We start from the raw sequence: 24,791 nt of genomic DNA, 5'->3' as shown, positions 1-24,791 counted from the left end.
CTGAACATTGCGTGGCGTTCCGTTTGGTGGCCTTCGTTTGGTTCTCTGTCTCGTTTCGTGATTAGCAGGGTCAGTTCGGTACCGGCGAGCAGGTGGACTATAACAGTGACGATTGAGTGTGATTAATGCAGTCGCGGGTGTAAATACAACACTCTTTCTTCCTTTTTTCTATCCCCCCCCCCCCCCCCCCTCTCTCTCTTTCTCTCCTATGCGCGTCCGTTCGCCATGCGAGACATGCCGCTTCAAGGATTGCGATAACATGGCATCGTTCGACGAGTCTGATCAGATCGCGCCGCGTTTAACATATGCCGCCGATAAGCTCGAATGGATCCCGTTGTCTCTGACACTGGTGGAATATCCGCAAGGTCGCATTTCTTCGTATATATTTCCGCGAGTTGTCTAAAAATCCCGCTTGCCGGGAAACAGAGTTTTCTATCTCGCTTGAGAAAGAATCACTGCATTTCTACCGATATGATAATGACGATTAATACATGCATACATCGCCTTTGTGCCGCGTTTGTTTTGCCGCTTCACGCATACACACATATACACACACACACACATATATATATATATATATACCTGCTGCTCTGGGCGACAAAACTATGGTCAAGCGGTTGCTAATAATAATCACGCTCAAATCAAATTTATATCGAGACTTGTTGAAGAAATCTTTTTTTTTTCTTTTTAATTCTACTTTTTTTTTTTAAATTTTGATACAACTTATTTTTGTATTTTCTCCAAAAAGAATACGAGAAAACAAATTTCTTTTGTTACATTACATGATATAATAATGTACATTTAAATTTTCAGGGGATCTCTTCGGAAAGTTATTAGCTGTGTTAAGTCTAGTGCCCTTTGCCATTATAGCTGGTTTTATCACATTAATACTGTTTAGGAGAGATTTACATACTGTAAGTAATTATAATAGTTTGATATCAACTATCTCTTTATGTAATGCCTGTAAATGGAATTTATGATTTGCAAACATATAATTTGTTTTTTGGTTACAGATTGTATTTTTTAGCGGAATTATTATCAATGATTGTATAAATTTTGTATTGAAACACACAATCTGCGAAGCGAGGCCGATGAAGAGAGATGGCCTGTATGCCGAATATGGTATGCCATCTACGCATGCACAATTTATGTGGTTTTTTACTACATACGCAACACTTTTTATATATTTTAGGTAAACAAATTAGATATACATTTCATTATTTTCACAATTAAATGACCATCTTTTATTTATTCTATTGATAATTTGTGGAATCTTGTTGCTCATTCCAGGTTAAATTACAACTGTACAATAGTTGAGAGGTTTTGGCGGACAATAGTAGCAGTAGGATGCATTATCACAGCCATATTGATAACTTACAGCAGAGTATATCTACTGTACCATTCAAGTACCCAAGTATTCTTTGGTGCATTAATTGGACTTTCATTGGGAACAGCATGGTTCATAATCGTCCATATGGTTTTAACGCCGTTCTTTCCTATAGTGGTTTCGTGGTTAGTAATGATTGAATAGTATAATAATAGCAATAATATCTTTCATTCAATATAATCTTTTCATTCTTTCACAGGCGAATATCGGAATACCTGCTGTTGCGCGACACAACCTTAATTCCTAATGTCTTGTGGTTCGAATACACGAGTATTCGCACGGAAGCCCGAGCGCGGGCGCGAAAGCTATCGGCAATCGGCAGATCGCACTGATAATGACTGCCCAGTGGGCTGATAATGGATAATAAATGCTTTGATAAAAAACAACTAAAAAGACATTAAACATTCCTTTGATTGACAAAGTTTGAAAAGTAACTTGACAATGTGTCTGGAATATCTGAATCGATTTTGTTATCAGAAAAAATGATTGTCATCATTACCATATTTAGCATTGTTATTATATTATGATAATTATTAGTATTAATATAATATTAAGAATTTTTATTGAAAGAAATAGTCGCGCGATCGAACGTGACGCAAGTTTACACGATTCGCGACTGTTGCACAAGACATTGCCGTATAAAAAAGAAATAATAGTTGTTTAGTGTGCATAGCTATATTAAAAGACAATTATGCAAATGTTACCAAGGTTACTTGGTTCAAAGTTGATCAAATGCTAATTTATACATTCCAATTTTAAGCATGAGTATTCTGAACGAGTTATATTTTCTTTATGTTTTGCTATCGAATATTGTTCAACAGTACATTTTGTACAGATTCCTAAAGGGATATGTATCCCGCACCTAGTTCTTCTTTTTATGTGTTCCAGATACTTAATTAAGTTAAGATCGAAATATTAACGAAGAATTTCACGCGTCTATAGTTAATTCAGTTAAATCAAGATTAGAAATTGAAAATAAGCAACGATTAGTCAACAGTGAGTAGCTGCAAAGAAAAGAAATTTCTCGACAATATGTCTAGTTTACTTGGCGACTACAACAGAGAATTATTTATCGCAAAGCTTTATTGGCAGATTTTAAACTTTTCTAGTAATGTTTTGTGGAAACTTCTTCCAGAGTGTTCACCAAAGTCTCATCTCCAAATGTTCATATTCAGTATATGTTAATATACACTGTACGAGATATTTATTTTCCAAAAAACAGTGAGATTAAGACTAATATGATAATGCATTTAATTACAAGCAACCGTGGAATGCAACAAAGAACGTTATGAAAAGTACTGAATATATAAATGAAATTATTGATAAAAATCAATAAAATTGTAATACATACAATGTATCTCACACATTGTATGTATCCTAAGTGTGTTGGTGCAAATTCTTCCTTATTTATCGTTGATTTATTATCATGTTACTGCCTGAAGATTAAATATTATACCAATCTATAAACGTCTTATATCAGTCATTTTTTATTTTTTCACAATTAAATGCGATCGATTTGCTTTAAAAAATCTCGATTTAGAATAAATGTGTTTTTCTAAAGCTACTTAAGCTGCTCAATAAAAATTTATATAGAAGACATTTTTCTCTATGTCTCTTTTTTTTTTTCTATTGATGTAGAAAATAAGGAAAGGCATTGTTTAAAGATTGTCTTGTCAACAAGCATCAGCGAAAAGGAGAGTTATTTAAAGATCCAATGCGTGCTATACGCATGCGACAATAAGTCGCCACTCTGCGGAGACACGCGGTATTAATGATCGATAGAAAATAAAGTATATATATATATATATACAATACACGCACACATAAAGGACAGAGTGAAAAAGAAGGGTTGGGTGTACATTAGGAATAATTCTCGATTGTGCGTGAAGTCTAATCGCGAAAATGGATTTTAACATGAAGAAATTGGTGAAGGATGCGGGAGCCGCCCTTAGTAGAGTCGTACAGGTGGGAAAAGCAATTTTTTCCTTCTCTAAAACGAGTCTAAATTCGTTTCCTCGAGAGACAGAGGCAAACGTATACACGCTTGAATCTAATGTCTGTCACCGAGAATGACATTCAATGTTTCGAGAATTGAACATCTTACTTGTCATTAGATAAACTTTTCGATTTCTCCCTTTATTATTATCGTCGGATTTTATTCGTCGGCGAGATTGTAAAATTCTAAATTTACCCGCACACCAATGTTATCCCTAATGTTTAACCTAAATATCTAATCTAATTTCAACGAGTAATGTCATTGATTAATACAGATTTCTAATGTTGCCCTATAATCGTTTTATTTTCGCACGAAAGTAAAATCTTTATTCTTTGGGACGTTAGATTAATAAAAAAAATTTAATATAAATCATTCTGTATTTCTCAGTTAACGGAGGAAACACTGGGTACTTCAGAAAAGACAGAATTGGATGCACATTTGGAACATCTAGCCGAGAGAGCAAATGCCACCAAAACATGGACGGAAAAGATACTACGGAATATGGAAGCTGTGCTTACTCCAAATCCTGGTACCAAATATTTTTTAACTTGAATTCATATACATTATAATTGTATATATAAACTTTTATAATATATCCAATTAAATTTTTATAAAAATTTCTGTACAAATACATGTTACAGTATTAACTTGATTGTTGATATATTGTAGGCAACAGGATCGAAGACTTTTTTTTTGAAAAAATTGATAAGAAAAGACCTAATCGGTTGAGCAATTTGGAATATGTAGGCACTGATATGATAGAAGCTGGGAATGATTTTGGCCCAGGAATAGCTTATGGTTAGTATGAAAAGAGAATTCTTTAAAGAAGAATATATTACACACCATAAAAACTTTATATATAAAGTATCAATTTAATCATATTTTAGGTAGTGCATTAATCAAAGTTGGCCAGTGTCAGCAGAAATTGGGACAAATTGAAAGAGATTTTATAGGAACCGCTGCCAATTGTTACATACAGCCTTTGAGAAAATTCTTAGATGGAGAGATGAAGACTGTTAGCAAAGAGATGGCAATATTGGAAACTAAAAGGTAATAAGATTGCTTTGCTTACCTCTTTTGTCTAAAAATTTTTGTACTATATATAATATTAAATGATATTAATCGATTGTTATAGGCTGGATCTGGATGCGTGTAAAAGTAGAGTAAGGAAAGCAAGGAGTATGCTTGGTCAACAGAGTGTAAGTATCATTAATCATTCATTTCATTTAAAAATGCATTCTATATGTTTACAATGTGTTTTGTCCTTTATACTGCTGCAATTGATAGGAGTCTGGCGTATCACCCGAAGTGTTGCTTGATCAGGTATTAATGCAATCGACAATTTTGATTGCTTTTTCCGATTCGGGGATCCATATTCAATACAGTCGCGATAAAAAAGATTTTTATAGCTATCATCTGTATGGTCATATACTATGTTTTTATGGATGTTTTTCAAGTAATTCTTAATTCTAATGTTTGCATGCTGCATATGTAATATCGATGCAATATTTTTGATATAATACATGTAAATCTAAATTATAGAATAAAATATTAAATATTTTTTTTGTATTTTCTATGCAAGCATATAGATGAACAAAAGGAGCAATTAATAACAATTATCAAATTGTGAAACAAATTATTTCCTTTCGCAAAATACGCTTTGCAGCTATAATTCATATTTAGTTTTCTGATTTGTCCTGATTACTAGATAACGAATGTCGAAATATGTAGAAAGATCAGAGGAAATAAAATATATGTATTGCTTATTCAGGCAGAGAGGGAGCTAAGGGTAGCGCAGTCGGAGTTTGATCGGCAAGCAGAGATCGTGAAACTGTTGTTGGAGGGTGTCTCGAGTTCACAAGCCGGACATCTACGATGTTTGCACGAGTTTGTGGAGGCGCAAGCTCGCCATTACGCGCAGTGTCACGCCGTCATGCAGGATCTGCAGCGCGAGCTTGCCGGGTAAACTGCTTTATTGTACGCTTTGTTTTCTTTTGTTTTTCAACATGTGCTCTCTTATCTATTCCACATATCATTGTCCTCGCACTGTATGTGTCATTGTGACATTTCTTGTACAGCTATCCTACTTTATGGTGATCCGAGTGAGTAATGTTTGACAAACCTTGAATGACTAATAACTGTTTTTAGATATCGAGCTTGCGAGCTCCGCTTCTCCTTAGAGTAATCGCAGGCATAGATTTGGACCAACAATATTGAATGAAATTTGATGAAATTTTCCACAGTAATATATAAAACTTTTGCTGTATGAAAGACGCGGCATTTGTGGTTTGCCGAACATTACCTGTGCAGCCGGTTTCAACACGATGTCAGTTAACTTTAATCTTCAAATTATAGACAACAAAACTAAAGTTTAAAGATGGCTAACTTTGGTGAAACCGGCGGTTGATCAAGTTATTATACCAGATCTAATGCCGTTTAATCGCTTATCAGCCTATCCCTGTAAGCTTTATAACAACGTAGTATAATAGATTCTCTTGTTTTCATTATATTTAATTATATTCCTCGCTTCTGGCCTTCACATCCTATGTTCGAGTGTTCTCTTTCTCTCCGTCTCTGCTTGCACGATTGGAATTACAGGGCACGTCAACCGAGCCCTTTGCTGAGAGTCAACAGCGAAGAAGTGATCGAGTTAACTCCCTCGCCCACCCTCCCTGTAAATTCATCTATCTGCCCTCAAAATTCATCTATAACAACCGGATCTACCGCTTATGTTACCGCCACGTTCGACACTGATAATACTAAAGTTTAATTTACCCCATCGAGGGATCGTTCACGGATTGTTACAAATTCTGAATCTATACCTATTAACAGATCTATTATGTTAGTTGTTATACAATTTTCTCTTTTTCTAATAGCGATGTTTATTGAAATTAATCTACGTACGCGCGCTCTTAAGTTTAAACACGAGCTTAATTCGATTGTCGCTTAATCGTTGCAAACTTGTCGTCGAATAGACACTCTATAATTTTGTATAATTATATATGCAATAATTGTACATATTTAGACAAAATATTTCTCTTGATAAATTTCCTTGTCAATGATGTACGGCGATCTACAATCTTATCTCTTTTTCCATTTCTAATATCGTCCTTTGAAAGCAATTACTTTTTACGTCGCCGTAATTCCATCGAGAATAGTTATAATGGTATCAAGGAAAAACTAATCCTCGGTGCTGTAATAATGCCATGTAACTAAACAGTGACATAATTGTAGATAGGTATATATGTATATCATGCTTTTCTTGTTGGTCCAAGATATAACAATGTTCAATCTATGTTATATTAAGAGATTAAATTTTTATTTATCTCATATTTGACATTAAAAATATATTATAACAGTAATGCATGTAATCCTGGTAGAATTATGTAAAAATACACATGCTCGCAAAAACAGACTAATTTGTTGAGTAAGAAACATAATACAAAATTCAATCTCCTTAAACGCATGCATATTGATTTAATTCAGCACAATCAAACACTTATAATTATTTTGCTCGCTGCTGAATAACAACTGTAGAACTTGATGATGTGAGTGTGCCTGTTCTCTAAAAACATCAATTTGTGTTTGGTTGTAAAATATAAACATATTTAATGCGTACTCAGTTATAGATATAACATATCTTTCATAGCTCGATGTAAACCATCTTTTGTGTAAATATGTGTCGAAAAATACATATCACTCACTTTGATCAAAATTTATTGCATTGTGTTATGTATAATTTATGATATCAGAGCAAAGTATTGATCAAAATGAAGTTAAAGTTCGATTAAAGTGATACATTTGCGGTATATGGTAGTGTATGATTCTCATCAAAACTCTTATATTTGAGTTCCCCCATACATGAGTTTATTAAAGATAAATGCGCACCATATTCATTTATCATTTATCCTACCCAGCTTATCTGGGGGTCCCTATTATACCACCCCACCAGCCACTACCAATGCACTATCCGAGAACGATCAGGACAGAGCGAGAGTATTGTGCAATTACGACGCGAGGGATCCTAGTGAGCTGAGCGTTATGCAGGACGAGGTAACGAAATTTGTGATTTAGGCGGCATGTGTTTGACGATATAATCGAGCGAAAGGCATGAATTTCTATTTGAATTAAGTTATGGTATTGTAAGATTACTTAGTATTATATAATGTTTTTTTTTTATCGAGTTCTGTATAAATCAATACTTTAGAGAATTTTTTCTTTTTGTATCTCTCTTTCTTCAGGCTTCTGTATAAAATTTAGTTTTAAGTTTAAATCTTTCGGGTTTATCGTCAATTTTCGACATAGATTCGAAAAATCTACCCCGAAAGCATTAAGATGTCTGAAATGTTACATTTCTTGATACACATTAGACTTAAGTACTTTACAAGTTTTAAAAATCGAGATGTGCTCATATTTATATAAATCTTTAAGAGCTCTCTGTTGATACTAACAATATTATATTGAAACATTTATTCTCATATGTAATAAATTGTTAATTTACAAAATTATACATATTCTGGATATAGATATACCAATGTTTCTTGAAAAAAATTCTAAAAAACATTTATTACTTGTTATATTACACACATGTGTCAGAGATAAAAAAACAAGTAGCGAGAAATTTTAAAGATTATGATACTCATACAAATTAGTTTGAATGTAAAAGCAATTAGAAGGAACAATTTTTTATAAATAAACACATGCTATGTAATGTAGAAAGTAAGGATAGTAATATTCATAATAATGCAATTATAATGACATAAACATATCGTTTTGCGAAGTTTTGAGTAAATAAATATATGCGACTTGTTTTAAAAAAATAATATTTATCTTATATACAAATTGTACAACATGATCCGAAATATTAATTATCTTGATTAAAGAAGTTTATATATTTATCTCTATAAAATGATCCATTATACTCACACTCTACTTATATGTATACGTATTGTACTATTTATGCATGATAAAAAATGTGTTGTATATCTTAATTTTTAATTTGTTTGGATTTATATGCGCATCAGTTTTTTTTATTCATTTTTTAATCAATGTATCGTTAACGTTTATATATTACACTCTTTACCCGCATCTAGATTTGTAAGATAACATAAATATGAAATATATTCAGTTCGGACGGTTAAAATGAACGAATTATTGTATATTTATTCGAATTGTGCATGTATGTATCAATAAATGTTTACTTTGTTAAGAGCAATTTATTCGTTGACATATATCGAGATTATTGTATCTTTTGTCTATATCTTGTGTATATTTGTTGATGTTATATAGTTGCTTGTATATTATAGTCAATGCTACGTAGTGTACAAGGTGTTGTGGTATCTTGACAAATGTTAAATATATCTTATAAGATATATATATATATTTTAGGTAATCGGTATTTATGTAATTCCCAATGACGAAGATTACTTCATGGGAATTAGAGGAAATCAACGAGGAAAGGTGCCCAAAGTATACTTGGAGACGCTTATTATACATCGTTGAGATTTTGAAGATGTTCTATTATCTATTGTCAATTGCATTTTTAGAACATATTACTCTTTCGCTTTTTCAGCTTGAAATTAGAATAGCTTATTTGACTTGAAAAGCGATTTGTTATATCAGGACCAAGAGAGATTAATATTTCGATCTAAATAAATTGTTGTTCCAAGATTTATATAAAACGTAATATATATGACAAATGTTGATTCCAGAATCCAACATCGCGCCGTATGCTTCGCGATTGCTTTTTTGTTCAATATTAATGAGTAATCGAATGAAGCACTCATTGTTTAAAAGTTTATTCTTAATATACATAATATATATATAAGTTATTTCTTTTTTGACACACCGACCGTGCGTCCACGACGGCCTGTGGTTTTGGTGTGTTGACCACGTACACGGAGACCCCAGTAGTGACGTAGACCTCTATGAGCACGAATTTTCTTCATTCTCTCCAGGTCCTCACGCAGTTTAGAGTCCAAGTTGGCGCTCGTGAGCTGCAATATAACATACACAAATGAAATTTAAAAATATCTCTTTATTAGCAATTGCATTTATCTGTAAATAACTAGATCTCTTTGTTGCACTTGTACCTGTTACTTAGAATAATGAGAGATATTACAAAGCAATTCAAATGTACAGCAGTGCAGTTACTATTGCACAAGCTACCATCTGAATGTACAATAAACGTTTGTACAATCAGTCGTGAATTTGTGCGATAAGATTTGTAAGACACATTGTAAAGAAAAATAAACGATTATTGGAAGCCATGTGTACATTATCTTTATACTCATTTGGATTTCACAGAGAGACATAGTCATTTAGATTTAATTATGTGTGTAAAAAAAATGTTGCATTTTTAATGTATGATTTTATAGTTTCGATGAAATATTTGTAATTCAACAGAAATTGAGAGATTTTTTCCAAGATAAATGAATTCATACCTGCGAATATTTTCCATCGACAATATCTTTCTGCCTATTGAGGAACCAGTCTGGTATTTTATATTGCCTAGGATTAGCCATAATAGTGACGATTTTCTCTACCTGAAAGCATTTTTAAAAAACATCTTGAGTATATATATCTTGCAATATCAAAGTAAATGTTTTTTTTTTTTATTGTAGAAAAATAAGTCAACTTACTTCTTCCTCAGAGCATTCTCCAGCTCGCTTGTCCAAGTCGATATCAGCCTTCTTTAGAACAATGTTGGCATAACGTCGACCGACACCTTTAATCGCAGTCATAGCGAACATGACTTTTCTATTACCGTCAATGTTCGTGCCCATGACACGAAGAATGTGTTGAAACTTCTCAGGAATCACGAGCGACTAAATAATTAGAATATATTAGTCATTGAAATGTTGTATACATGCTCGCAGCTAATCTCAAAACATGTGATGCAATATAATTGGCGAACCATTTGATAAATTTTAGTTTAATGCAAAATTGCCTTGGAAAATTGTTGCAAGTCTGACTTTTGCAAAAGTGTCGCGGAAAGTACACTTGGAAAATTGAAATTGCAGAATTCGTCCGTAAAGGTTATGAGTTACAAGCGCGATACAACTGAAAGCGCCTAATCTCAGTGTACGTAAAAATATTCTCAAAAGAAATGTAGCAGTGATAGACTTATCATTTCATTCAAACGCTTGGCACGCATCGTGCAGGATTTCGCTGAAAAAACGGGATTTCGAACGCAAAACTCACCATCTTGCCGTTTCACTCGCTGCCACTTTTTCTCGAAAGACAAGAAGAAAGATCGAGACGCACGGCGTTGAAACCGGAAGAAAGATGAAGTTTTATTCTCATCGATTCTCAAAGATGGCGCAAATCGCAATTGCATAACTGCTTTACCAACATCGCATTACTTCAAAATTTAATTATCTGATATCGGTAAAGCAGCGCACATTTCGTTGACTTAACTAAAGATGTCGCAACTTTGTCGCTTTGAAGTGACGCGATATTGAAAACCGTTATTTTGCTCGAACCTTTCAGCGTGAATACAAGCAGCTTCCGCAGGTTTCTCTCTACGAAATTTTTGTTAATCACCATCGACTTTAATTACGCAGGTGAGAAATTTATTCAGTATACTCGTAATACAACATTTTATACAAACCGTTTCCCGGATTAAGCACGATAGATAGAAATAAGAGAGCAATCTCTACCTTAATTTATTATGTATTTTCGACACTAATACATACCGCCATTTCCCAATAGTTTGAAATTCGTAAAATAATGCAAGTAAGTGAAAATATATCTTTGAGGAGAAGGATGAGGAAGAAATATGACCACTTTCCGCAGTAAACACGAAATAACAATGTTTTTACAATAAAGTATTAGTCTAACAATGTGCTCATTAATAATAAACGCAAATGACGGAAAGGAAAAATTGACAAAGAGCACGTAATACAATTGTCGGTTATTTTTGCTACCTGGGTCTTGTCTTGCTATATTACGATATCTGTTGTTTCAATTATTGTTTTATCCTTTATGTCTTTTCTCATTTTTCTTTTTTTTCTCAAGGTGCATTCCGCTGGACGTTATTTTTGCTTCGAAGCTCAAATAGCAGAGTACGCTTTTAAATGGACATCCTTTTCATTTTAAATGCAGAAGAATGGAAAAGGGACATGCAGTAAACTAACGTAAGATCCGTAATCATCGTCGTCGTTTTTTCGTCGGTTGTCGAAAGAATAAAAAATATGCACGGACATATCGACATTGTCAACATTGTGCAAAAAATTTCACGTGAGTATCTAATATTAACGCCTAGAGTGTGCGAGATACGGTCCCGATTCCACGGATGCGCTCGCTATTGCGCCAGCGTGAAATGAAATTTGTCTCGGTGTCGATGGAGTTTCGATAACTCGATAAAAATCCGGCGAGCGGAAAAGCAATCGTTTTGTCGCGCGAAATTCTCTTGTCCCGTTTCCCCCATCTTCCCTCTCTCTCTCTCTCTCTCTCTCTCTCTTTTTCTCGCTCTTTCGCCTCCGATCTCCCCTCCTAATCTTGACTGCGAGAGTCAGAGGTTAGTCAGAAGATAGCTGCAAGGTGGCGAATCGAGGTGGAGAAACGAGACGAAACGAGCGTCCGGACTCTCTCTCTCTCTCTCTCTCTCTCTCTCTTTTTCTCGCTCTTTCGCCTCCGATCTCCCCTCCTAATCTTGACTGCGAGAGTCAGAGGTTAGTCAGAAGATAGCTGCAAGGTGGCGAATCGAGGTGGAGAAACGAGACGAAACGAGCGTCCGGAGAGCGAGTGGGCGGGGATATTTCCCGGGCATGATCCCCCTTTGATCCGTTTTACTACAGTCGTTCCCTCGGATTAAGCCGGAATAAGAAAGAATCCGCGAGTTTCGTCTTAACACAATCTATCCACATAGTCGCTGCTACTGCATAGCTAGCGCGCAATAATTGAGTCCGACAGAGATTCTGCGGGGAACGAAATCTTGTGCGATTTCCTCTGAATTTCTGCTTCAAAAATTTGATAAAAAAGATTGGATTTAATATTATAGGTCGATGCAATTTATTCTTTATTGTCTCCTTCTTTAATCTATGTAAAAAAACGAATAATATGAAAAGAGAGATATATTAGAAAATATATATTCTGATTTGTCAATTATAAACTATCTTGAAAACTGTTTAATCTTCTTGCATGCAATTTGCTATAGTTTGAATAAAATGACATTAACTTTTCAACAATTTTTAAAAGAGATATTATATATATAAATTTTTTTTCTACCATGACTTTTTATTAATCTGTAACAATTTGTAATTGCATAGATTTTTATAGATATTCATACATTTTCAATGATAAACTTTCAAAAAAATTCAGTTTTCGTTCGTCTAGGCGTCATTGTCGCCTAGTGGAAACGAAGACAATTCGCGTTGATTAAAACGGAATACGAACGGGGTCGCGTCTCGTGATAAATCTGCCGTCGAATTCATAAAGCATCGTTACGTCGTTTTCGTTAGACAAAGAGCGAACTGCTCTTTTGCGCACACGCGGCTAAAACAGTTTATGTTTTTTCAGGAAAAATACCGTCTTTCGGGACAGCGAGAAAAAAAGAACGAAACGCGTGTCGCTCGATTGCCGGAGAGGGATTACGCGACGACGAGGTTTGAAAACGATTAATCATCGACGATGGATGCTGTATTATGTGGGACGGTACTACATCGACTCATCGACGGTCCCCGATGTAGCACTGCTTATGCCAGATTATGATTGAGGATTTGCAGTCTCTACTAGCATATGTTGTGCATTTTTTTACGCTCGAAATGTAAGTAAAAAATATATATTTAAATGAATATTTAAATATATTCGTGAGTAAACGATATATGAATATAATAACAAATATATGACCGACACTATCGCACATTTCTCTGTTTGCGCGATAACATTTTATATAATTATTTTTCTTTCTACATAATTGAAAAAAACGTGTATTATTAAATAAGACTATGTATTAGAATGGGAGTGAAGTTACAATTGTGATGAGATATGAGATAACACATATACATATCTTTGTGCTTTTTTGAAAAAACAATTATATTAAAGATTTGGTTTAATTTCTTTTTTTTAGATATCATTCTTTGAAAGTTTTTGCATTGATGAATATTTTATGAGCGAAACAATACCTAATTTTTATAGCAACACGCACATACGTGTTTAGGATGTAGATCGCAGTTTTCAAAATGACAAATTTGCCCCGCTAGAGCGATAAATTGATCACTTGGTAACTGCTTGCAGGGATCACCGCGATTGTCAGACCGTGTATCATCCGGTATCATGCGCGGTGCGACGCGACGGTGTTTATTATTTTTCGGGGGGCGTGATCCCCCACGGTACTGAATTGCACTCGTCGACAGAAAGAAAGGGTAATCCCTACCTGCTGTCATCTAGTAGGTATCTCTAAATAAGAGTGCGAATCGATGAGGGGTCGAAAATCCTCGCGTCATTAAAGCGATATGATTAGTCAGTTTAGTTGAACGGGGGTTCGCTCCTGATTTTAATTTTAGAGTCGAATTTCTCGTAAATAAGATGCGAAGGCAATATAAGTTATAAACAACGCGAATAAATTTTACGTATCATATTTCAGGAACATATCCAAAAAAATGACAAAAGATTTATATTTAATTCTCGAAGAGAATCACATTTTGTTAGAATTTTATTTCGGGATTCGGTCGCGACAATTTTTTAAGATTTAATATTGAAAGAATTTGAATTTAAAATAGATTTAACTCCACAAATTAATCAAATAATGTGTAACTGAAAAGTAAAAGATCCGCCTGAATGCTCGAGTATTTATTTGCGCGAACAAACGGGGGAATCATCATCGGAGATTGAGTAACGCAGGCTCGACTGCTAAAACGCAGATCATAAAGTTGCCGAGTGGCCGAGATCCGTGTATGGTGCGTAATGAAGCGAAATAGTGCGAGGGAGAGGGAGAGAGGGAGAGAGAGGGAGAGAGAGAGAGAGAGATAAACGGAGTGGCAGTTAGAATGAGGGGCGGCGAGAAAAGGCAAGTGGATCTACGAAGGGATTACCGTGCAAATATTTATGTAGCGGATCCCCACGGGACGGCGGATCATCAAATTCCAATGACAAAACGATCCATACAGAGATCCGGCTGAATCCGTGTCCGCGGGTGGTTGACATCGAGGGACGGGCAGGACGGGGAGAGGGGTTTACACTCCACACATATGGTCTCTCTCCACGCTAAAGAACAGCGTAAAATCCGCTACAGTTTGACGCTGCATTAATGTACGAATCGTATCGCATATATATTTACGATTGCACGAAAATTTGCGTGTGTAATTCTTCCTCTTTTCTCTTTTTTTTCCTTCCGTTTCCTTTTAAATAAGACCAAGATTTTTCCCGTAGCTATGTTTTATTTACATCATCTTATTTTTTTATTGTTTTATAATATATGTACATAGCTGGTCGGAAAGCTTATTTCTTTATTCAATTGTGATTTGCACGTAGCGTTAATACATTGAAAACTTTATTCGCGGAGATGCCGCTAAATTAATTGACAGTAATCATTTAGTGATGCGGTAAATGATTAATTGATTTTTGTATTCACTTTATTAAAATAAATTTTAAAAAGACTCGAGAAAATTATTTTACTTCTATATAATTTTGTATAATAATTTACGATTGTTTTTCCGAACGTAAAGCATTTGTCTGCAATTTCAAAAGTTTTGTGCAAGGGCAAAACAAAAGCAAATAGGTCTGTTTTATTCGACAAAGATAAAGTCGGATGTATTCTTATAAAACTGAAATATTTGGAGGTATTCAACTCTCTGTTGGGCGTTCAAAGATTATTGTTTAGTAACTAGACATTTGGTTGCCTAAGTTAAAGTTACGAGCTGGGGGAGTTTATGGTTTAAATTCAAGCAAAACGTTTTACAGTGAAAATAAAAGCGGTAAAAACGTATCTTCAGAATTTGTAACCTGGATCATAAACCATTTTACGGATAATTATAGCGATGATCCATAATAAGTTTACTGTGAAGGTCGGATTTCTCTGCGCGAATGGGTATACAGGTATATAATTGGTCGAGAACGACCTACACTTTCTCTCTCTATCTCTCCCTCCATTTAAGAACCACCCGTGATTTTTGTCGGCAAACACTAAGTACCTGAAAAAATTACGGTAGCTAACGTCTTAACAAGAGACTGCCTTTTTTTTTGTCAACCGTTGACCTTCAACGATGCGTTAGAAACGCATTCCGTAACCACGGCGGGCCAGCTACCGTATAATTTCGTACAATTCTTGAATACACTCCCTGCAGCGTGATTTTTCGAGAATATCTAGAATTCTCAGATCGATCCGCTTGTTCGTGTAAGATAATTTGCCTACAAATAGCTGTTACTATACAGTGCATACAGAAATAGGTGAGATAAAACGACTACATTATATTCTTTTCATAAAAGTCGTAACGATAATGCGATGGAGGCTTTTAAATATCTAAAAATAATAATATTGTTTTTTTTTCTCGTAGGCGCTATTTTAAGAAATTTAGTATCTTTTTAATTAAATAATCGCATCCCGATACAATTTTATTAATTATAAAATCGCTATCGCGTAAAGTGATATATTCAAGTAGTAATAATACAAGTAGTAAATGATTCTAATGATATTAATGTTTTCTCAGTGTATTATGCTATGATTATAATCATTTTTAAAGTTTAAGAATTTGATGTCACGTGTTAAATCGCAATAGAAAATTTTCATATCTTTTATAATAATAAAAAAAATATAAATAATAAATCCAAGATTTCATATGTTTAAAACATATATGGAGATTTTGAATTCTTCTTGATATAGAATGTTATCAGAATAACTCTCGAGTTTAGATTGCATTTGGAAAATCTGCGATAACTTCGCCTGATTATCTCTATCAAGAAATTCTTTATCTTAAAATTATCTCTATTAAAGTCATTTAATCTACTTGAAAATAGATTCTCAAGTATATCTAAAAAGGCAAAGGCGTTTTAAAGCAATCTCCGCGAATCGAATGATCCATTTCGTCTCTCTCATCCTCGCCTCTCTCCTGCCATCACCGTTCGGCTTCGACTTCGGGACGCAGGTGGCGATGCTCAAAGCCAATTATGCGAACGCGCCCCGACGTCTCGCAAATCCCTATTCCTCGCAAAACCCTCGCGCGCGAGAATTGGCGAGAGGAGAAGTTTAACTTGTCCGCGCTATAACGGATTAACGGCTGCGATTTATTCGCGAGTAATTGTTTCCTCCCTTTAATTAACTCGCATTTATTTCGCGTAATGGGAACGGGTGCGCGCCGGTTCTCGTCGGTGAATTTTCCAGGCTCGTATACGACGTGTGCGAAGAAAACATTTCTGTATTAAATAAATCTTCCCCTTCCGTCTCTCATCCATTTTTTCCACATTTTGTCAATTCGCGTACAAATATATTAAAAAATATTTATCTTCTCAAGCTGGAGTCTGAGAAATGTTGCAAAAAAGGCTTTTAAATATTAAAAATGCTAATATTGTTTTTTTTCTGTTACAAGAACATTATATTATAATAATATAATGTTTTAACTAGCAATAATTGATAAAATCGTATAGCATTGCTTTTAGCGAAGTTTTCGCTTTTCTTTGTCATGTCACGATTGACTTTTACATTGCTGTGCACGGTTTGCAAAAACAATATAATGCACTCTTGCCATGTACAGGACAGTTCGCATAAGCGGAGACTCCGGGTCGCCATTTTGCCGACGATAAAATATCCTGGATGCCCGGGGGTTGCCTCTTATCTTTCCTATTATCGATAGCTGGCCGAGGACCAATATGGCCACGGCAGCGGTTACCATGGCTACGTTCGATATCTCGCTTCGGGACGGGGGCCCCATCATCCGTGCTATTATCGCGCTTCGCCGTAAATAAGGAGAAGGCACTCCCTCATCTCCGGAGGAACGGCTCCGGGGCTTGCGAATTCTCTCTCGCTCTCGTGATTGCGCGAGGGAGGCGAAACGATTCTTATCTCGCGCGCGCTATGGTTATTTCAGCGAACGCTGATAGAGAGAAATTGTATATCAAGCAAAAACCTTTCTATTTTGTACAATTGTTTTTATACGTATTTTGATAGAATCAACATGCATATTAATATAAGAGCATAAATGTTCTAAAATACGATAAAACGTTTAATAAAAAACAGACGTAATGTAACAATGTAAAGCACTCGATACAATTCTTTTGGAATGGATGCGAAAAAGATTTTAATACAGTTATCACAAATAAATGAAATAAATGAATATTCTTACGGACCGCGAATGGCAAAAGTTTATAACACAGAAAAGACCAAAGAACGATAATATCGCTGACGAGAGTCGCCGTATTGGCTGCCAAGCAATTCGGTCGATCGGTAAACGATAAGCCCGCCATTGCGTTCCTTTATCTCTTTTCCTCTCTTTCTCTCTCTCTCCACTAACAATCGCGTGTACGTTCGAAGCTACGTATGCCCCCTTTCTAACCGGAAAATTCATTTGAAATACAAGGGGGAAGAAATAAGTAGCTGCAGCGCCCTAACAATCGCACATAGTTTATCGCGCGTCAAATCGATCGTCTTGGGACGACACCAAAACGAACCATGTGTCCTTGATGTAATATTTTGACAATGCCTGAGCGCGGAGCAAATTGTGGTGATGTCTCTGAAAAGGTAGATCAATTTTCGAAACAAGAAGATTATTGTATTCCGATCATGTGAGATTCTGTTGGAAATTAGAGAAAGGAAACCATGGATCTTATTTTGTTTTGTCTATTTAATCTGTTTTTCACTATATCATTTATTCCATTTTTTCTTTCTTGGTAGTGGATTATAAAAAAGTTTTCATTATTATAGTATTTATAATATAATATTTATTAAAACAGCTCTCGCGCGCGTATAAAAATAATTGCAGGTTTATTATTATTATTGTATTATACAAATATTTTAAATTATAGATTAATTAATTATTAAACGATTGATGTAACATGAAGTTTTTCGTTACACTAATTACTCGATTCGATTGTTTTACTACGTTTTCAATCTGAATCATATTTAGATCGTCGAAAAATCGAACGATGAAGTATCGAACAAAATACAATTTAACTTTAAGAGTATTTTTAAAGAAATTATTATTGTTTATAGGGAGAGGGAGAAAGATAAAGAGAGAGAGAGAGAGAGAGAGAATTCGCAACATATAATTTATAATTTATAAATTTATAATTTTGACTTTTGTCACTTAGAAATTCTTGATCGTATTATTATAATTAAAGAAAGATAATTTATTAAAAACTGTTTCATGTCGGTGAAATTTGTTTTTTTCTCAGTTTTTGAGAATGTATTTTTTGCATTATTTCTCATTATTTGTTTGGTGTCAGTTCTTTTCTGATTTCTTTTCTTTTCGGAAAAAAACGTTTATAGGAGAAAATTAAATTTTACTCGGGTAAAACATAAATCTTCATTATCTTGTTGCGTGATCTAAAGAACTTGTGTACAATATTTCCAAAATGTTTAATGAAAGGACTCTCCATGACGTCGACACGTCAATTTCTTTCCTTCACTTTTCTTTTTTTCTTTTTTTGCCTACTTTTCCCTTTGGTTTTTCCATTATATTCGTTGCTAACTGGTTTCTTTTAGTTCACTAATTTTTTTAGTTCACGGCCTTGACCGAAAGATGAAAGAAGGAAAGTTTTATTGACACATAAATACATCAACGGATAGACCGACATTATTAACCCTTCCATAAGTATACGCTTTTTGTTATCTCGATGCTTATTTCCGTTAATTACTTTGCTACTTCCATATTTATATATATGTATATATATTTTTTGTACATTAAAATATTTTTCGATACTTCTCGATAAAACAACTCATAAAATTTTGTACGTGACAGACAATTAAATAAAATCGGTAGGACGAGAGTAACCTTTCGAAAGAAAATCCTCAAAAGTGAGTAGGGTCAGCGTTGTCGCGTTCAGAACGATAACTTATTTGACTCACTGAGAATTTACGAGATCCGATATTGGATAATGAATCAGGTCTCCCTTGATGGAATTAACTCACCTATAGCCCGTATAGCGTCCCGGTGTAACCTTTATTAGGCCAAAGAAAGTACGGGGAAAACGCACGCGCAAAGCTTGTCGACTTGTTTTACGTGCTCGTGTTACGTCTTTATGGGATCCGTAGTCACGGCTTCATTCTACGACTTCTAGTCTTTATGCGCGGATGATTTGTCAATGTTGTATAATTAATTACCCTAATACAGGCTAATATTTGCATTAATTAAAGACAAGAAGTGCAAACTTTTTTCATCTCGTTTATAGATTTCTTGTATTGATTCTAAGTCTATAAGTATATTATATATTATATGTTATATATATTATATATATTATGTATATTATATATTTATATATTTTTGTTAAATCTTAAAGAAAATGTATAGCCTGGAAGCAAAATTTGGGCTATTAACCATAAAGTTAGAAAGGAGAATTATGTGATGAAATCTACATGACGCGCATTACGCGCTGCATAAACAACGGAAATAAACGCATAAATCCATTCTGTTTTGTTAAGATTTTTCTAAAAAAATTTATAACCCTACAGGAGGAACATTCGAACGATTAGGAAGCACTTTCCATCACTTTCTTCGTCAAAGCCGACAAACATCGCGCTTCTACATGTGCAAGGTTCCAAGAATGCAAGGGCACAAGGACGAACCTGGTCATATTGCAGATAGACCGTCACATCTCAGGAAAACGTTTTCACTAGCTGACGACACAAAGGTACTATAGGGAAGATATTGATGTTGGATTCGTCGAAGAATCGTTTAACAATGATACGCTACTCGATACATTGCATCAAGCGCTTTCAATAACATGTACAATCACTAGCCTGGATTCATGCCATGTTCTATATTGATTCCACAGACTATATCCCTTTAAACAAAAATACGGTTGAAAGATTAACTTTCGCGATAGCTGCATCCGCGAGATCTAATACGAGGGCGCGAGAATGGAACCTGCAGAATCGTTGGGCGAATCAATTTTCACGCGATCAAAGCTTTCGATTTTAATCGGTCGTTTGATCCTCGATCGAGCAATATTTCCCTCATAAATGGCAAGCGTAGCGAATCCGGCTGCCGACTCCGGTAGGGCTCGTAATAAAGCGAGGGCCAATAAATAACGCGGTGGCGGCTGTAACGGGATGGCAAAGCAGGGACCATGGCCAATCGCCACCACTCGCTTGCTCTGTCGTATCCCGAATGGATCGAGAGCGTATCGAGAGCGGCGAATACATCGCCGATCGGCATTGTGATCCGGCCGAGCGATTATCGCGAACGCGCCGGACAACTGTGGGAATTAATTCGGCGAAATCGATGTCGCTGGGAAACCGGCTCGCTCCGTTCATAATCGTTTCGGAATCGCTTCGACCCGAGCAGGTAGGGGGAATGTGAGTACCCGAAATTTCCGGATGTCCGATATATTCGTCTCGGATCTCTTGCAGTTGAGTTAAAATTTTTCGAATAGTTTCTGCATTTTTTTCCTTACTCGAAAGTTTGTTTCCACCGGTACCTCTTTCTCTTCTTCCGACCGGGACGCTCAAGCTTCACACCCCAAAAAAAAAAAAAAAAAAAAAAAAAAAAAAACGACCAAGAAGTTTACAAAACAACCGTAACGAATAATCGCGTTTAAGCAACTTTCTTCCAAACCGTCATAAACCGACGAGATCGTTATAGTGTAAAAAAGCAAAAAGAGTTAAGTGATTGCCTGTTGAGAATGGTTAGTTTAGAAAAAAATATTACCGTTAAATTTACTGATATGATGAAAGATACATAAACACATACTAAATTATTGAAGAAACAACATCAATATCTTCTTTTAGCATCAGGATTATCGCAGCTAGACACAGAGAGAAAAGAGAGAGAGAGAGAGATTCGTCCTCATTAAAAATATCTCTTATTATTCCGTCACAAATATCTTTCTTAGAGAGAATTTAGAGAAATTTCATTAAAAGGCAACATCGTTTTGCTAAACAAAACAATGAATTTGAATTGCTCGATGTTTCGTTAAAAAAAAAAAAAAACACAAAAACTAAAAATAAATCTGTCAATATAAAATAAAATATTGAATCAAAGGCAATAATTTTATTTTTAATCGCTGAGAGAGCTTCTGAGCTCTTCTTGCATTAATATTTTTCCACCGAATATTATTTCTACGATTTTATCCCCTTTTTTTTGTGTAGCAACAATCTAAATTCTATCGTTATCGCGATAACACTACGAGCCGTGTACGTTTATTAGCGGCAAGCTGAAGCAATATTGCAACGAGATTGTTAGAAACGTGCTCCGTCAACCGAACGAGACTCAATGGGTCCATAGATAAGATAACGTAGTTGCGAGCGCGACAGATTGTGATGCTGCAGCACGCACGCTTAACAGATCGTTCTCGGAGGTCGCGGTTAAGATAGAATAAAATTTCGTTCGTAAATGAGAATGCGATTTGCTCGTTACAATTCTTACATATTTGGACATTTTCCTAAAATGTGATAAAACTGATTTCAATCTGAGACTTCATTCCTTTGACAAATTTAATTCTTTTGTTACTTTTTCTCAGTTTTGCTTTCAATAATTTATTCCTTAAAGTGTTATGTTTTTTTAAGCATCTAATATGTAACATAATATATAATAATTTTTCTTATATATCGCTTGCCTCGGATGCACTAATTATTGTTTGGAAATGGTCAACCGCAAGAAGTTTCGGAAGGGTATCACTTTGGGTAACGATGATCTGGTTTTCGAGCAGATGCGAATTGTAAAATGTGTGGGGAAAAATGATCGAAGCGGAGACTGACGTTTGTTTTTTTTTTTTTTTTTTTCTGTCCAGTGCAATAAACACGAACGAAAGGGTAAGGTAATCGCGCGTTGTCAAACACGATCCTTAAAAAGATGGAATAACAGAATTTATACTGCGCTAATAGCTACCTGCTTCTGACTATTTGTCGTTTCGAAAGGGTTTTATGACGCTCAGACTTTTTAACCACACCAAAAAATATATAACGCTTACATATTCTTTATTTTTCTTAGACAAATCCTAGATCCGCTCCTCAGTCGCTTAAATGCTCTTTGCCGTTTTCCGGGGACCTTTTTTTTATTCTTTTCCGACTTTTGCGACGATATAACTTCTCGTTATATTTTTATTAAGGTAAATTGAGCGTGACGATTTTCCTCTCTCCCCTTTTTACCACATCACCGATGGAAATCGAGTTTATGATGCTTCGTCGTAACGGATAGTTTCCGTTATAACTATAAGATTTATATATAATTATAAGTTTACAAGATTACGCTTACGACTATAATATTGCATTGTCATCTTCTTATTTAAATCAGATATAGTATTCGCGTAAATTCTCTATTTTAGATAATCTACATAATCTACAAAATAAAGGCAGTAAAATAAAATTTTATAATAATTTTAAAATAACATTTTTTTATTCCTCGTATATGTTACGATCCGCAGACTGGCGATCTTTTCTTTTAAAGAGAAAAAAATGTCTCTTAATGAAACAAGAGTTATAATTATAATCATATGATTTCTTTGTGCTTATATTGATTTAACTAACATTTTAATTTGCTTTATCTTTGCCTTATCTAAGGATAAGATCCGTATAGGTAGAGAATTTGTGTTGCGCATTCGTGTAAGCTGGAATATGGGCGAATGGCATTTGTGGGCAAACGACTTCATTTCATCGCGCCTTGATGGGTCGTTAAGCCGGTGGCGTTCATACGGAATTATCTCGTTCCATCGAGGCACGACCGGTAAACGAGTCGAGTTTCCCGGCTGAATCACTCGTAGAGTTAATTGTTTTCACCGCACCCTACCCGTCCCTGTTTGTATACACTCTCGCATACATATGATCATTCACGTAACCCCGTCGGCAGGGGATTCTCTGTGGAGAGAGAAAGAACTCCTTTCTACTTTTAAATACTTTATGTAATTGTGCTCAAGGCATGCGTAGCCCCAATTTAGCTATATATGATATTAAAACTATAAAAAAATAGTCTCAAGTTAAATATTTCATTTAACTTTCCAAAAATAGCATTGTTGTGCAATCAAATTGCTAATAATTAGTAATTTTATACTAAACTATAAAAATTATTCGTAATAAATGTTTTTTCGATAGATCATAGAGAAATAGAGAGGAAAAGGTGATAAGAGGATAAAGGATATAATTTATTATAATATATATAGATATTGTAATATTTATATATAATATTTTTATTCATCTCATTGTTTTATTTCTTCCTTATTTTTTTACTCTTTTCGCACTTTCCGGAGCTTACTAAGTTATAGTTTTATATACAAATATTACTATATGCTAAACCCCTGACAATATTGGGCAAAATGTACTCGCAGATAGTTAATAACAATATTTGCAGCCATGTAACCTTCAGAAAACATACAATTAATATAAATATTATATCACGATACTTTTCGAAGATCGACATAAAGATTTGACTGTACAGGCATGCAGATTCTGGAGATACATACGCAATCCATCTGATACACGAGCTATTTGAAGCTTACAATTTATATGATACAGCACTTATTATATTTTCGCGTTTAGCGATTAATGTTCGGTTGTGTGTGTCACTCTAATTCTTCCTTATTAAACTATATATATTACATAGCTATATTATATGCTATATACAAAATATAATACATTTATATACAAATATACATATCTATAATTATTATTTTTTATGTACATTACATTTTGCTCAATAGTATTTTCTAATAAGAATCTAACTTTCGGCGTGAAAACTACAATTATTTCTTATCACCTTTTCCTTCATCCTGCCTATATTACACGTTCTTCTACTTCTACTTCACTGTTACTACACTAAACCTAACGTATCATATGCCTTGACATTCATTAAGTGCATTTTAAATATGAAAGATACGCATCACGTGTATTCGAATGTGGTGCCTTGATTATTTAGTAAAGAAATAAAACATTGTACTTATATAATGTACAGATAATATTTGACGTTCATCATATTTCAGATAATTCTTTGTTTTTATAAAATATGACACTTATCAAATATGAATTATGTCAGTCATTGAATGTCGTTACTTCATTTTTCTATAACATGTAATCATGTGAACGTCTGCTATTCGATGGACATCGTGGCACGATTTCTCTGGCGATACGATTTAACAGATATATTTTTTTTAATGATTTCTTTGCAATAAACCAGTACACAAAAAGTTTTAAAGCGCGGTAGCTTTTCATTATCGAGTTACGAGCATTATTATTTACATCGTAAAAAATAAAAAAATTGTTATTAAAAGAAATAAAAAATTATATCATAAAAAATAAGAAATTATAAAATATTTATAATATGTGAC

General features: G+C 34.5%; 3 protein-coding genes across 8 annotated transcripts; 2 read left to right on the top strand and 1 right to left on the bottom strand.

Annotated features, from left to right (window-relative positions):
- The first annotated feature begins 183 nt into the window (after nucleotides 1-183).
- On the top strand, nucleotides 184-2,850 carry LOC115240914 (dolichyldiphosphatase 1-like). The gene is made up of 5 exons (XM_029816350.1): nucleotides 184-365; nucleotides 814-914; nucleotides 1,014-1,192; nucleotides 1,291-1,512; nucleotides 1,587-2,850. The coding sequence occupies exons 1-5, from the start codon at nucleotides 209-211 to the stop codon at nucleotides 1,717-1,719; spliced, it is 792 nt and encodes a 263-aa protein (XP_029672210.1). The 5' UTR covers nucleotides 184-208; the 3' UTR covers nucleotides 1,720-2,850.
- Nucleotides 2,851-3,180: 330 nt separating this feature from the next.
- LOC115240911 (endophilin-B1) lies at nucleotides 3,181-9,051 on the top strand. 6 transcript variants are annotated; one of them, XM_029816346.1, is made up of 9 exons: nucleotides 3,182-3,352; nucleotides 3,771-3,912; nucleotides 4,053-4,181; nucleotides 4,271-4,433; nucleotides 4,519-4,582; nucleotides 4,671-4,706; nucleotides 5,155-5,345; nucleotides 5,462-5,485; nucleotides 7,301-7,438. In XM_029816346.1, the coding sequence occupies exons 1-8, from the start codon at nucleotides 3,290-3,292 to the stop codon at nucleotides 5,478-5,480; spliced, it is 807 nt and encodes a 268-aa protein (XP_029672206.1). In that variant the 5' UTR covers nucleotides 3,182-3,289; the 3' UTR covers nucleotides 5,481-5,485; nucleotides 7,301-7,438. The 6 variants fall into 6 exon arrangements, with proteins under 6 accessions (XP_029672204.1, XP_029672205.1, XP_029672206.1 ...); XM_029816342.1 differs by lacking the exon at nucleotides 5,462-5,485 and adding an exon at nucleotides 8,772-9,051 and having other exon boundaries at nucleotides 3,183-3,352; nucleotides 7,301-7,436; XM_029816344.1 differs by lacking the exon at nucleotides 5,462-5,485 and having other exon boundaries at nucleotides 3,181-3,352; nucleotides 5,982-8,595.
- A 114-nt stretch (nucleotides 9,052-9,165) lies between these two features.
- Nucleotides 9,166-10,718, bottom strand: LOC115240917 (40S ribosomal protein S18). The gene is made up of 4 exons (XM_029816355.1): nucleotides 10,587-10,718; nucleotides 10,025-10,210; nucleotides 9,827-9,928; nucleotides 9,166-9,379 (listed from the first exon to the last, which is right to left on the bottom strand). Exons 1-4 carry the CDS (start codon nucleotides 10,587-10,589, stop codon nucleotides 9,212-9,214), a joined length of 459 nt encoding a protein of 152 aa, XP_029672215.1. The 5' UTR covers nucleotides 10,590-10,718; the 3' UTR covers nucleotides 9,166-9,211.
- Between the last annotated feature and the right edge of the window lie 14,073 nt (nucleotides 10,719-24,791).

The sequence above is a fragment of the Formica exsecta genome, unplaced genomic scaffold, assembly GCF_003651465.1.
Source record: "Formica exsecta isolate Colony F162 unplaced genomic scaffold, ASM365146v1 scaffold458, whole genome shotgun sequence".
Taxonomy (NCBI): Eukaryota; Metazoa; Arthropoda; class Insecta; order Hymenoptera; family Formicidae; genus Formica; species Formica exsecta.
The sequence above is the reverse complement of the archived record's forward strand: the minus strand, read 5'-3'. Positions and strand labels throughout refer to the sequence as shown.

What these genes read in the sequence shown, in the direction of transcription:
- LOC115240914 (XM_029816350.1), top strand. Translation starts at nt 209, where the DNA reads ATGCGCGTCCGTTCGCCATGCGAGACATGCCGCTTCAAGGATTGCGAT. An exon ending in ACTGGTGGAATATCCGCAAG is followed by an intron (nt 366 to 813) that starts GTCGCATTTCTT and finishes TTAAATTTTCAG; the next exon opens with GGGATCTCTTCGGAAAGTTA. An exon ending in TTTCCTATAGTGGTTTCGTG is followed by an intron (nt 1,513 to 1,586) that starts GTTAGTAATGAT and finishes ATTCTTTCACAG; the next exon opens with GCGAATATCGGAATACCTGC.
- LOC115240917 (XM_029816355.1), bottom strand. An exon ending in GAGAATGCTCTGAGGAAGAA is followed by an intron (nt 9,929 to 10,024) that starts GTAAGTTGACTT and finishes AAATGCTTTCAG; the next exon opens with GTAGAGAAAATCGTCACTAT. An exon ending in TCGATGGAAAATATTCGCAG is followed by an intron (nt 9,380 to 9,826) that starts GTATGAATTCAT and finishes GTTATATTGCAG; the next exon opens with CTCACGAGCGCCAACTTGGA.
- LOC115240911 (XM_029816342.1), top strand. Translation starts at nt 3,290, where the DNA reads ATGGATTTTAACATGAAGAAATTGGTGAAGGATGCGGGAGCCGCCCTT. An exon ending in CCCTTAGTAGAGTCGTACAG is followed by an intron (nt 3,353 to 3,770) that starts GTGGGAAAAGCA and finishes TGTATTTCTCAG; the next exon opens with TTAACGGAGGAAACACTGGG. An exon ending in CCGAAGTGTTGCTTGATCAG is followed by an intron (nt 4,707 to 5,154) that starts GTATTAATGCAA and finishes TTGCTTATTCAG; the next exon opens with GCAGAGAGGGAGCTAAGGGT.